The sequence below is a fragment of the Physcomitrium patens genome, chromosome 6 (genome assembly GCF_059467195.1).
Source record: "Physcomitrium patens ecotype Gransden chromosome 6, ASM5946719v1, whole genome shotgun sequence".
NCBI lineage: Eukaryota > Viridiplantae > Streptophyta > Bryopsida > Funariales > Funariaceae > Physcomitrium > Physcomitrium patens.
Window position 1 is genome coordinate 8,306,252 of NC_143415.1, and position 14,641 is coordinate 8,320,892.

The window sequence follows — 14,641 nt, forward strand, 5'->3', positions numbered from 1 at the left end:
AGAAAGGTTGATTGCGTTCAATGTAACGAAATCAGAAGAAGGCGGAGAGGCTCCAATGATGGATTGAGGACCACGACACCGACACGACACGACACGGATATCCTTCAGACAGCACATTTGATTCCGCGATTAAGTAACCGTAACCATCGGATCATAATTGAACAAGATGTCCTCTGATTTTCAATTCGTTTGATTGGTGTACATCAATAGGAAGCAGTCACATACTTTCTATTTTTTTAAAAGAAGTTAGTACAGCAGCAGAGTGGACGATCGTTTCACGCGTTATCCTCACGTTGGTTGTATCATTTCAAAGCCTTGCTGCGAAATCTGGTTCTTAAGTTTTCCAAAAACTGCAGACAAGGAGGAGAATGACTCTTTCGGGAAATCAGTCAAACCTTCTATCACAATATTGAGCTTAGATTAACTTTGAGCAGACACAAAATATTTATATAAAACAAAACGGTACTAGGTATTGTTCTCATTACTGAATATATTACCATTGCTGTATAGAATTCGTGATAAATTTAATAGTAATCTCTCCCACGAAAACTAAGTGTGTCGGCAGTTCTTGGTGCCGTCGGGTATTACACAGAACGAAAAATTAGCATCCGCAATGTGCAGCCGTGGTCCTATCTATGCAGAGTATCTGCGGAGCCCGTAAGTTGATGAATAGTAAATCTCAATCTACTAACAAACATCTTACGTGATGGATCTCAACACTCAGCTTCAAGTTTGATAGAGTCGAGGGACTCCCTAGAGACTACCCATACCAGCACATCTGATTCGCCTAATCTGCACACAGAATCGGAATTCTCAGATTGATTCCTGGCACGCCGGTTACGAGTTGCGATGCATCAATGCTGATCAACAAGCTTACAGACTTCCTGCGAGGTGGCGTTTCAGCACGGGGATGACGATTTCGGGGGAACTAAGCTGAGGCAAATGACCCTCAGTCTGCAACACCTCGACAATCGTAGGGCCTCCAAGAGTGTGATGGAGATAATCTGCTACTACTATGGGCACTGCCAGGTCCTTGCTGCTCTGCAGAATATGGCAAGGGACGGTGACCTGCAGGAATTCAGGAAAGCAGTGTAAGATCAGGGTTCACAGGCTTCAATCAGTTACAAACTGCAAATGTCAATGGGTTATTTAAACAAGAAGCGGGGTTGGAATAGTACGTTTGGTAGCACTATTCGCAAATCACTTTGGAAGATGGTTTTCGCCACACTAAAGGCTATGTCGGGTCGAATGTTGAAGAGAGTCCGTCCGAACTCTTGAACTGCCATGGAATCTATGTCTGCTCCTACAGCTAGCGGGGCGAATCCTGAGACCCATGCCTCAAAATTCGATTGCATCGCTTCAAACAGTTGGTTGAGGTCATCCTGTTCAAAGCCTCCAAAGTAATCCATGTCATTGAGATACCTAAACAGACCCACACCCAGAAAGGTCAGAAATTAATCAACGTCCTTCAACACAGCCATCACCAAATCTTTACATAAACTACTCCTTGATAAGAAACGGAAATTCCCTATTTAGAGAGTCTTTGTACCTTGGTGAAGCCGAGATGGTGATAATCTTCGAAAAAATCTCTGGTCTCTCCAGCGATGCGAGAAAACCAACCATACCAGACACAGAATGCCCAACGTAAATACAAGACTCAACCTCGAGCTCCTCTAGAATAGACAAAAGGTCGTCGGCGTATCCGTGAAGTGTTGAATATCTCGAGAAGCTGAAGTACTCGGGGTCTGTGGTCCCAGCCCCCATGTTATCAAACAAGATTACACGGTACTCATCGACAAGGTGTGGAATGACGTGCTTCCACACAGATTGATCCGTGCCGAACCCATGACCCAGAACCACCACCTCTTCGCCCATTCCAATAGCGCGGACGTTATGTGCCTCCAAGAGTGTTGGTCCTTCCTCCATTGATGAGTCGATCGCCACTTTCGGGGTACTTAAATTTCAGGAAACTCGCCACCGCCTCTCACACCACGACTTGATTAATGAGAACACTCCGCCCTCCTAGTAAAATACCAAATTTGAGCGGACCCAACCCGACCTGCACGACAGAAAAGGATGTGTGAAACAACGTCACAGTTGCCTGTACAACTTCCCTGCTTTGTCCAATTGCTTGGGCTAGAGTGGTGAGCATATATTTTTTGCAAGTTGCACTGCCGCTTTGAAAGTGTCCGCGGGTGCGTCGTAATTCAAACTGGCGCTTCACAACATACGAAACAGTCTTATCGAGGCCACATATATGGCTCGTTTCGTTCACCTTGGTACAGCATAATTCTTGCTTTGAGTCCGAAAGTATCATGAAAATCAAAAAGCTGAGATGGAAAAGAAAATGACAGGGACACCATTGCGTGTACCTCATGTCTTGATACAAGCTTAGACGAATGCTCCTCCCCGCCGTTCACCAACTCTCCTACTTTTAACGAACTCTGATGTACATTCTGCCGCCTCCATCCCAGCCTACAGTATCTGAATACACTGCCGAACACTCATTTCAACATCTTTCTCGATCTTGAGAACCACATGCTCGACCCTGCATCGTCATCACAAACAAACAATCACAACTCCCACGAGAAGAAGGAACGGGAAAAAATCTAGAGAAACGACTGCAGCATTAAGTGCAGCATCCTTGTACAAGATTTCTAAAGGCGGGTGTAATTATATTCAACGCTATCAGATGGGCAGTTCCACTAACAAGAAGCACGAATCCAACATCCACGACGAGTGCGCATCGACTGCATCAATTGTGTAGACAAAAAAGATTCAGTTCCCGGAATCACACGGCAAGCAAGACTCCAGCCGCTCACCTTGACTCATCTGGTGATCGAATTTACAACAATAAGAACATGCAATCGAAAGGAGCGGACCAGTTCCTACAAGCCCTCGAACAAGATAGCAACCCACGAAAATGCGAAACCAAAATCCTGATGCGATGATAAAGTGCAGAAAAGGAATTGAGGGGAGAAGATGAGCCTGGCAAGCGCTACGAGTCAGGGGGCCGAAGTCAAGAAAGAAAAATAAAAATAAAAAACAAAGCTCACCCTTCCTAACGAGAAGCCCGCTCATATGCTGCGCGGAAGTGAATCGTATTGCGCCACAGCATCCTCCACCCATTTTTGGCTCTTCAACAGCACAAGTGGGCTCCTCCAGAGGATTCCTGGTGGGTCAGGCTCTCCTCGCAGGGGTATCTTCTCAGGTACAACTCGCCGTGCTCCAGATGTGCATATTTACACACATCTCAGGCCCGAGAACGCGCAATCGGACTGCTCACGGAAAGTCAATCAGAGGCACCCTACTTAGATTGAACCATCATGCCCCCCTCCATCACGCCTAGATGTCCACCCCAAGTGTGAAATCAGCCCGATTCCCATCCACCAGGGTATGTTCTGGCTCCAATGCATCCCTGCACGCCTCTCGATGTCGAGTTACTGCATTGCTAATCGCGGAAGTAGCTGGATGGGCGCGTAGATTGCTGCGCTTAAATTAGCGTTGCTAACTTCCTCGTTTCTGGTACCTCGTTCCTACTGCGGCCATGTTCAAGGCGGAGAGAGGGGGACGAAGGATGTGATGCCACGGACCTTGGAATTCGTCTTCGTCAACGTTGTCGTCGTCGTCGCTGCCATTGAAGGTTGTGGGCCGCACAGGCAACGTCGCCAGGAGCAGTAGCAACAATTTTGAGGGGCCACCAATATCTGATCGAATCAGCATGGTCGTAACCGTTCACACTAGAGATCACCGACCTCGGTGAGGGCTTTGGTCGGCATTCCTACTCCAAGCCCCGATCGAACAACGCGGTAAGCAAAACACTCGGCGAGTATATCGCACTCATGGAGAGGGACTGGCTCGGACAGTCGACACCTCGTTGTCCGGTCATCCCTGCGACCGCAACCGCTAAGAACTGACTGTCCCGCGGGCAGCCCAAAAAAAACAAAATCTTACATTTTGTCAATGTATTTTTCAATGACGTAAATAATTGTCTTTTATCTTTAGTATAATGGAGGTCGATGAGTATAAATACGAGTTTTTATAAAGAAAATCCAAAACACCCAGTTTGCTTAGTTTTTTTCTTTTCGTTTTAAATCAAAAAAATCAAAACGAGTAAAACATAGTAAGAATTTTCAAAACATGACAGGTCTTATGATTCTTGCAACATAGCATTAAAATTATAAATATTTAAATTTGAGTAAAAATATTATTTGGAAATTAATTTTTCTTTAAATTAATTTTCTAATTTTAAAATTTTAAGATTATTTAGGAGCAAGATTTAATTCAACATCCTAAAATTTCACAAATTTCACACAAAGGATTTATTAGAAGTAATGAGAAATATATAATATATATATATATATATATATATATATATATTATGTAAAATTCTTTTTAATAAATATTATTTAATTTTGAAACAACGTTTTAAGTTTAAAATAATTAAGATTCTTCAAGAAGCACACTTGAAGTTAAATCAAGATTCAAAGATGGTTCCATTTTATATTCCATTTACCTCAAAAACAATTCATGTATCAATAAGTCTTTTATAGAATATGCTTCAAAAATTGCACAAAATATTTTGTAAAAACGGTAATTGTTGTTGTTAAGTTTATTCAATAATCCAACTATCATCGGATCTAAGATTGTAATTTTCATTATAACTCAAATAGAATATATGTCTGAGAATTTTCCCGCGTTTAACTTCGCATGAACTCACAAGACTGTTCCACGTCGGAATCAACAACAAAACATTGTCCTAATCCATGAGGATGAAAAAGATGTCACAAATTTCCACCGAATAATTTCATCTTTATTCATCCACCTTAGCGGCGTGTCGATGCACCAGGCCATCATGACTTGTCGTGTCGGCGACCTTCGAGGCGTTGTGCTGCGAAATGAACGGTGATTTGGAGCAATCTGCAAACCTGGATTGCTGGCTTCGAAAATCCCAATAGCTCCTCTTCTACAGTTGCACTGACGCCACTGATCAAGTTGTGCTCAGTCGAACTCGCGAACGACGCAAAACCACGTCGAGTGCGGAACTACACATGATGCAGAAGAATGCAGGGGATTGGAATATGGGTGATTTTGAATTAAAGCTAGATGGATCGACCAAAGCACGGATGCCGAGTAATCTCTTGCAGATAAGAAGAGAACCAAGATTTTTTATTTTTTATTTTTATTTCTTTTCCTGGCACAAATGAAAATAACTTCCATTGCCGTGTGGGAGATGGTACAACCGCTCAGCTGTATGCAGCCTGAGGGAGACGGACTGTTAAAAGGTAGTAAAAGATAGTAAAGACTAAATTACAAGTTAGTGAGACGAAAGGCCTGGCTAAGCCCGCGCCATGCGGAAGGGCTTCTAGTATGATCGCTCCCATACGCCTACAGAAGTACCTACCCTGGTTGGAAGATGAATCCTTGACTGGTTGGAAGATGAATCCTTGACTGGTTGCAAGGTGAGAAAGCCGCTATTGAGAGAGGGAAGATCCATATTCTGTAGCTATTCCATGAATTGGGGGTAGACATAGTTGATGACTTGAGAACCAAAAGTCACTACAGAACATGATCAAGGGGTTGAGATGACCAAAGGTATAAGTCATTAAATTGATTCAATGGTTGTTTTAGAACAAAAAGATGCATTAAGAATGCCAAATTGTAATTATTAGGTGAAGGATAGTTTAGGGGATTCTAGATGAAGGAAAATTAGTATTAATTTAAGAAATTGAAAAATTATAGTAATCTAGATAATATGTAAGTCCTAAAGGCTTAAAATTAAATTCCTTCACATGGAAGAAGGATTACATTAGTATGAATTTGTAGTTTTTAGTTATTTTATTTATTTCTATTAATTCTTTTTTTCTTCCTTCTGTTTTCTTTTTTCTTCTATTGAATAAGTTCAAGCTTATATTCTCAAGGGAGAACATTAACTTTTAGCATTCTCTCAACTTCTTAGAATTACTAGAATCTCTAAAAATTACTAGAATCATAATCTCTCAAAGTCCACGATCTTTTAAAAAAAAACAAATTTAATTTGGTTTTGCAACTTTTAGAAGCTCTTTAAAAAAATTATAATACCAATTGATAACTAACTTTTGGCATTTAAATAGTCAATTTGCTTTGGATTATAATTCTTTAAAATTACATAAGTATTATATTTTTGCAAGTATTTGGACAAGCAAGGAAGCGATTTTGGAATAAAAATGTATTTTGAATACAATGGTGGTATTAATTTTATCAAAAACATATTAATTGAATAGTTATTAAGGCTTTTAGCCCTAAAATTGGATTTAGATCTAGGAGGCCTTGTAAACCATAGAACTTGATTGAATTCATGGAATTTTAATAGTAGAGATTTGGCTGCCATTCTTAGAGCTTCAAACACTTGTATAAAAAGGTTGGGCAGCCAAGCCCTTTCTCTCTTTTTTCCTTTTATTAATAGGCAAAGCCATGCGAATTTTTTTATAGATTTTATAAGTGATTGATTGTTCTCATTTGAAATTTTAGATAGAAATATCAATTTTAGTTGTAGTTTTCTGGACATAAAAATATTAAAATTTGAAGGTTGTATAAAGTTCTTTGATATAGTTAAGTATGGTGTTTTGCCTTTACAATTTGGTAGCTTAATTTTGGAATGCTCTTCCTCATTGTTCACAAGCCATAAAGCGATAAGAATTATTTTTCTAGAAAGTTGATGAAGTATAGATTTTAAAAAACTAAGAATCAATCATATTGGAGCCGAGGCATAGTATAAGTGTTGATTTTTGTAGAAGGAGATCTATTGCCTCTAAATTCAAGCTAGGTCAAATTAGATGAATTTTGATGAATAAAAATTTATTTTAAGTAGATGAATTTTTATTTATATAAAAATCATTCTTAGATAAAAAATCACTTGCAAATAAAAAATTATTTTTAAATTAAGTTTTAAATTTAGATAATAATTAATATTAAAAATATTAAAATAACAATCATGTAAAAATTTCTACTTTTAGTTGTAGTATTGGTGAATTGTTTAAGTATTTATATTATTATTTATGGTTGTTTGAATTTAATTAGCCACATAACTTAAGTTCTTTTATAAAGAACTAAGAGAAAATTTACATAATCAATTCATATATTAATTAATAGTTATGAACTAGAATAAATCACCTAAAATAAGAATTTTTTTATCTCATAATTGAAAAGTTATTAGACTTGTTGGACATAAATTAAATATTTAGGAAGAATAATTAAAATTATTAGATAATCAAAATATTTGTAATCAAAATAGAATCCCAATTAACAAGAGTTTATTTCACTTCATAGAAGGAATGTCATCATTCTTAATAGAAATAAAAATCCAAGGTGGATATGTCATTTTATCAAAGACAAAACTCAATGAGATCAAATAATTAAATAAAGTTCTTTCAAAAAATATAATAAAATAAAAATAGAAAAGTATGTATATTAAAAAAAAATTAAAATGGCTATTTTCAAGAGATTAGGAAACTAGAGACTCTTGAAACTAAACTAGAAGTAAGAAACAAATTGACAAGAATGAAGAAGGCTTTACTTGTACCTCTACATATACTATTTTCTTAGGATCTATGTGGCGACGTTCTATAAGACATCCAAAAACATGTTGACTTTTCGTGATACGTATCTTAACTTGCAAGGCAAGTTTTTTATATAGATACTACATAATTAGCTTGTTTTGCAAGCTACCAATACATGTGGCATGAAGTTAGCTTATTTACCAAGTTTCTAACCTATCAATCAACCACAAACATATGTAAAGTCAAAATAGTGTTTAAAAAGCTTATAGAAAGCTTCTAGGAAGTTTTTTTAAAACTAATCTATTTTTATTTACTCATATTACGTAGGTAATAATTACAATATATATATATATATATATATATATATGATATTACTGCCATCTAAGAACAAGTTCCACAAGGAGCAATGATCACATACTGAGGAAGTCTAAAATGCAGCAAATTATATTTGCTACATACTTTGATCTTTATTCTCTTTAAAGGAAATTGATAGGTCCTCTTAGCTATTGGTAATATCCCATTCTAGGATCAGAAGACTACCATGTTATTTGATCATTGTTAAAATCTTAATAACTTCTTTCAAATAAAACATTTATAATATCATCAAGAATTGTTTCTACCTCCAATAAAATTACCAAATATCAAAAGTCTATTCCCAAGTCATAAAACTAAATGAATTGTATCTTGTCATTTATTTAAAGAAGAACATGTCATTCTTCAAGGTCTTCATCTCTATTACGTCATCTTGAAGGTTGTGATAATTACAATGTCTCATCCAATAAGTCAATAAATGATGGCTCTTGAATTGAATCTACTAGCTATTGATTTTCCATCTCTTTAATGTTATAATTTTATAGAAATTACAAACAAAAATAGAAAGTAGAATATAAAATTTTTTAAATTATATTTTATTTATAGCAAAGGTTTGCTATCCTTCATTTTAGTTTTGATGGATGTCATTGATGAAAAGTTTTGACCTTCTTTGCTACATTTGTAAGATTTTTTGCTGGCTCCCATGTATATTTATTAATATTATATTCATACTAATAAATAAGATATTCCAACCTATGTTGATACTATCTTAAGTCTAAGACTTCTTTCACCTGAAATTCTTAATCATTATCTACTTCTATAGGAAGTGGTGGTATTTGTCTTCTTTTTGAAATATTCACTATCTTGTATAACTCTAAAAGAGATATATGAAATACGGGATAGATTTTCATAAACTCCAGTAGATATAATCAATAAATCATTGGATTTACTTATTCACAAATAGAAAATGGTTGAAGTCTATAATAATCCAACTTATTATAAGGGTGAATAATTTTAATATTGTGACAAAGTAACTATACTTATCACCAACATGGAAATGAAGTTGTTCTTTGCAATAAGCATTTGCGTTGTTCTTTTGTTGTTCTTAAGCCTCTTTTAGTCGCACCTACATTGTTGTATATAGCTCAGATAAATGATTTGCAAAATCTTCTACTACAAGACTATTAACTTTTAAAAAGTCATAAGCATCAAATTATAAATGATAAGCATAATTAGCAAAGAAAAGTGTTTATTGCATAGAAGAATGCATTGTATTATTATAAATAAACTTTGCTAATGACAAAAGAGTTGTCCAATTATCTTGTTGGTAGTTTATAGTACACATCAAATACAGCTTCAAAACTTGATTTACATGCTTTATTTGCCTATCAGTTTGAAGATGGAATGGTGAAGATAGTTTAATGTCCACTTTTAAAATCTTAAAAAGTGTTATTCAAAATCTTGATATAAATCAAGTTCCCCTATTCAATATAATATCCTTATGTAATCCATGATAGCAATAGATGTTATCAAGAAAAAGCTTGGTTGTTTCTTCACTTGTGATAGCTTTTGTATATGGTATAAAATGTGTCATTTTGGTGAAATGATCTACTATCACAAATAGAAAGTCAGAAGAACCTGAGACTGGAAGTTCATGATAAAATCCATAGAAAAAAAAAAACCATAGTTGTTTTAGAATAGATAATGGTTGGAGAAGTCCATAAGATCAATGACAAGGAGTTTTTGACCTTGAACAAACATCACATGATTAAACAAAGTATTTCACTGACTTCTACATTTGTGGTCACTAAAAATCTTTAGATATAAGTTCTAAAGTCTTATTGTTTCTAAAATGTCGAACTGTTGGAAAGTCATGATGGACTTAAAGAATACATAAACATACTTCTCTTTCTTTTGGTGCAAGATAAGAATATCTAGAAAGGACGTCTAATAAATCTTATTTTTTTTGGATTGATAAGTGTTCTTAAAATCAAATGTTCACAAAGACATGCTCCAATGGGCTTGATAATGATTCAAAACATGTACTGACATAAAAAATTAAAGATTCTTGTAATTAGTATAAATAGTGACTAAATTAAAAGTACCTTTTAGATAATGGCACCATTCTTGAAACAAATCTACAGCAGCAAGAATATTTTTGTCATAAACTTTATAGTTAATCTTGGTTGTTAAAAATTTTCTTGAATGAAAAGCTATTACATGAAGTTTATTATTTTTTTTATATGTATTATAAAATAACACTCAAAGAAAAGTTTAATGCATGTATTTCTATAAAAAAAAAAGATTAGAAAATTCGACATAATATAAGATTGGTGCAAAAATAAAGGTTATCTTCAATGCTTCAAATTCTACTTTTGTTTCTAGATTCTATTGAATTTTGTCTTTATAAGTCAAATGAGTAAGTGGAGTTGCAACTTGAGAGAAATGTTTAATAAAGATCTGGTAGTAATTGGCAAATTTCAAAAAACATTAGACATCTCTTATCGTTTTTGAGATCTTCTAATTTATAATAATTTGAATTTTCTTAAGATCCATCATAAGTCCATCATTTGAAATGATGTATCTTAAGAAATCAACTCGAGTAGTATAAAATATACACTTTTTTTTAGCTTGGCATAGAGTCTCACATCTCTTAGTTTTTATAACACACAATGAATATGAAGTTCAGATTTTTCTATGTTCTTAGAATAGATTAAGATGTGATCTAGATAAAAAATAATAAAGTCTTCTAAAAACTCTCAAAAAATATCATTCATTAGATATTAGAAAACTATTGGTGCATTTGTAAATTCAAAAAGCATGATGTTATATTCAAAATGTCCATACCTTGTTTAAAATATAGTCTTTTATTTTTATTTTTATTTTTTTTAATTTTTTTTTTAAGCATGCTAGATTGTATGCTCCTTGTAGATCTATTTTTGTATAGATCTTAGCTTGATTCAATTTGATTAAGAAGTCTAGATATCAAAGGTAACAAGTTCTTTTCTTAATGGTGATTTTATTGAATCTTTAATAAATTGTACATATCCATTATGATCCATCTTTTTTTTTGTCACAAGTAAAATTAGAGCTCTTCTTAAAGATTTGGAATGGCGTATGAAGTTCTTGGTCAAATTTTCTTTAATATACTTCTTAAGTTCAGCAAATTCATTTTGTGATAAATTATAAATTGGTCCAAAAGACGGCTGAGTTTTTTAAAGGTCAATTAAGCAATCATAGGAATAATGTTCTAGTAGTGTATTCACATTCTATTTTTCAAATACATGTTTAAAAACTTGATATTGATTTAAAATGCCACTTGAAGTCTTTTGACCATTAGAAATAAGTTTAGCATAAATGATACAAGGTAATTCTTCTTTTGCAGCAAATAAGAAAGCTCTTGCACCTACAAATATAAGTTAAATTACATTAAACTTCTGATTTTCTATTTAATTAACTTTATTCTTAGTTATACTTTTAAAAAAGCTAAGACTACAAGAAATTCAATCTATTTTAGGATTATATTTTTTTAGCTATAATAATCCAAAAATAATTAGGTTAAAAGAAGATCTAATGATATTAAATATGATATTAAATATTATAAAGCTACTATGACCATTAGTTATTACATCTGTAGGAAGGATTTTATTAGTAATATTTCTTGAAGATAATGGATGACCATTTAGTACTTTTGCATAAACAAATTTAGTTTTTTTCATTAAAGATACAATATTCTCCAAATAAATAATGCTTCATTCTTATCTCTATATATACTATCTACTTATGAGCTATGTGGCGACATTCTATAGGACCTCTAATACGTATTGATTTTGTAGGACACATGCCTTGACTTACAAGGCAAGTTTTTCTACGTGTGGGCCACATAGTTAGCTTGGTCTTCAAGCTAACATGTGTAGCACATGGCCAACTTGTTGACCACGTTTTGAATCCAAAAAGTCAATTAAAGACACCTATAAAATCAAAGCAGTGTTTATGAAGCTTCTAAGAAGCTTCTATAGCAAATACTATAGAATTAACTTATTTTTATCTACTTTTATTTACTTTTACCTATTTATACATGTAATTATTGGCTTACATGCATATGTCCGTTGTCGTGTTGTAATACGACTATATGATAAAAATATAAATGAAAAAGATTTTATTAATATTTAGTCATCTTGGATGTTAGAAACAGTGGCCAATTCTAGTGCTAATATTCAGGGACTAGTTAATGTCACCTTATTGCAAGCTACACCACCGTAAGTGACATCAGCAATATGCTCTACCAACGTCATCGAACCAAGTACTTTCCGTACCAACAGGACAACCAGGATCATTTTTTAACTCCACATGAAACAAGCCTAGTATTTATATACTGGTGGAGACATCTAATATGCCTGATAGAGGTACAAGAAGACCACTTTGTTGTTTCCGTTGTAGATAGATTGGTCATTATGCTAGTAAATGTCCCAATCCCAGAGCCAGTCATGATTACGTGTCAATGTATGGGAATTGCAAGCAGTCGGAGCATACTTATCAGCAATGTAATGCTCCATTCAATTTCAATAATCGAGATCAGTAGATCCAAAGTCAAGAAAAAAATTGAGGAGATAAATCAAGGTCCTCAAGATTCTTGTCACGGATACAGAAATACAGGCTCGAGATCTAACAAGAAGTTCAAGAAGAACTGGCAAGAACTAGATTAATCAAATGAATACAAGAACAACACCAGAGAGGTGAGCTAGAGCTCCAAGAGATGTATTGTCGAGAATGAAGAACTCTTCACCCTCGATTCTAATATATACTCCTATTTAGGAAGCTTCTCAAGCAACTTCTACCAACAAGGAAGCTTCTAGAAGGATCCAGAGACTTGCTTCTAGAAGGTTCTAGAAACTTATCTCTAGAAGGTTCTAAGAACTATGTTCCTAACATCTTCTACGAACTAAGAAGCTTCTAGAAGGTTCCAGAGACTTGCTTCTAGAAAGTTCTAGAAACTTGTCTCTAGAAGGTTCTAAGGACTATGTCCCTAACATCATCCCCTCTTTTCGCTTCGAGGTCTCTGAGAAGCAATGTTATTGTTAATCAGTACCAACGCATGAAAATGAAGATCTGTCATATAACGTCTACTATGAACTCCAACTGTTGTTCACGAGACAAGTGGTTCATTCGCCCTTGAAGCCAATGGTAGTAGTCCACGCCTTTGACTTCTGATCAAGCATGAACTTTCGTGTCCTCATTGTGAAATTGTCCTGCAAACACGCCTTTTGGCTGACCATCGTAAGCAGCCTCGAACTCAAATACAATCACCAATGATTGGTTACTCGGTATCCTCCATCGTCATCATGGTATAGGTAATTCTTCATCTCGGGATGGCCTTCATGACCTAGTCGATTGAGATAATCTGACTGGCATAGTATCTATCTCTTGGCTATCCATATCAAAAGACCAAACTATGGCTACTGAAAAAATTCTACTTTATCTTGAAGAAAATAACTACATCAACTATGAATTTTGGTGGTGCTCTCCCCCTTTCTTATATTCTTGGGTGAGCAAGATTCAGAAAGAAGCTATCATCGAACCACCTTAGGTTTATGAGGATGTTGTTGATGAAACTCTTGTACCTTTTGTGGCGCATTGGCAAGATTTTCAACTGGCTCTCACGTTCGCTCATTAATATCATAGTCGCACCAATCAATAAGATACTCCAACTTACCTCACCTTCGTCGTAAATCCAGCACCTTTTCAACCTCGTATTCCTCTTGGTTCTCAATTTCAATACTAGGTGGTGGACATTGCTTTACCTCCAATTTTGAAAGTAGGTGCTTAATTCTGAAATCTATCTGTAGACACCTTGTAGGATTCTTGTGCGGATTGTAATTGAAGCTTCAACGTATTTTAAAGCTCTGATAGTTGTTTCACAAATCCTTCAACTGCTGGATTGTTATTTGATGACAGACTCAATAAATCAAGCTTCGGATGATATCCATAGTTAGAAAAGAATGGTGTGTATTGAGTCGACGCATGGAGGGTGTTGTTATATGCAAACTCGGCTAGCGACAAATATGCGGTCCAATCGTCTTGCGGATAGTTGATGCTGCATCATAAGTATTGTTCCAAGACTTCGTTCACCCGTTCCGTTTGGCTATCAGTTTAAGGATGAAAAGCCAAAGAAAGCTTGATATCCACCTTCAGTATCTCAAAGAGAGATCTCCAAAACTTTGATACGAACTGGATTCCTTGATTTGATACAATATCATCTGGTAGTCCATGATATCGATACACATTATCGAGAAAGAGCCTTGCTATGACTTCACTGGATGATGTTTTCTTGCAAGGGACAAAGTACGCCAACTTTGTAAGCCGATCTACCATGACAAAGATGTTGTCAAATGAGTTAGATGATGGAAGGTCTATGATGAAGTCCATAGAAACTGAAGACCATGGTCAACGTGGAATCGATAATGGCTGTAGGAATTCATAAGGGCAATGCCGAGGATTCTTGGATCTTGAACAGATGTCACAAGAGAGGAGAAAAACTTTCACATCCTTTCACATTTGGAGCCACCAAAAATCTCGAGAAATAAGCTCCAAGGTCTTGTTGAATCCAAAATGTCCCACAACTAGAAAACGTGGTGAGATTGAAGAACTCGGAGTCATGTTGGTTCTTTTGGAATATACAACCGCTCTTCAAAGTATAAAAGATCTCCCTCCACCTTGAACTTGTCGTCATTGGCACGCTGCTTGATATCAATGGCTACTGAATCTTCAATGGTCATAGCACATACTTGATT

General features: G+C 35.2%; 1 protein-coding gene across 6 annotated transcripts; it reads right to left on the reverse strand.

Annotated features, from left to right (window-relative positions):
* Window positions 1–444: 444 nt before the first annotated feature.
* On the reverse strand, window positions 445–3,794 carry LOC112284036 (karrikin insensitive 2 receptor CA). 6 transcript variants are annotated; one of them, XM_024523534.3, is made up of 5 exons: window positions 3,057–3,794; window positions 2,373–2,493; window positions 1,550–2,059; window positions 1,179–1,422; window positions 445–1,068 (listed from the first exon to the last, which is right to left on the reverse strand). In XM_024523534.3, exons 3-5 carry the CDS (start codon window positions 1,924–1,926, stop codon window positions 874–876), a joined length of 816 nt encoding a protein of 271 aa, XP_024379302.1. In that variant the 5' UTR covers window positions 1,927–2,059; window positions 2,373–2,493; window positions 3,057–3,794; the 3' UTR covers window positions 445–873. The 6 variants fall into 6 exon arrangements, with proteins under 6 accessions (XP_024379302.1, XP_024379299.1, XP_024379300.1 ...); XM_024523531.3 differs by having other exon boundaries at window positions 2,373–2,548; window positions 3,057–3,432; XM_024523532.3 differs by lacking the exon at window positions 3,057–3,794 and adding an exon at window positions 2,823–3,054.
* Between the last annotated feature and the right edge of the window lie 10,847 nt (window positions 3,795–14,641).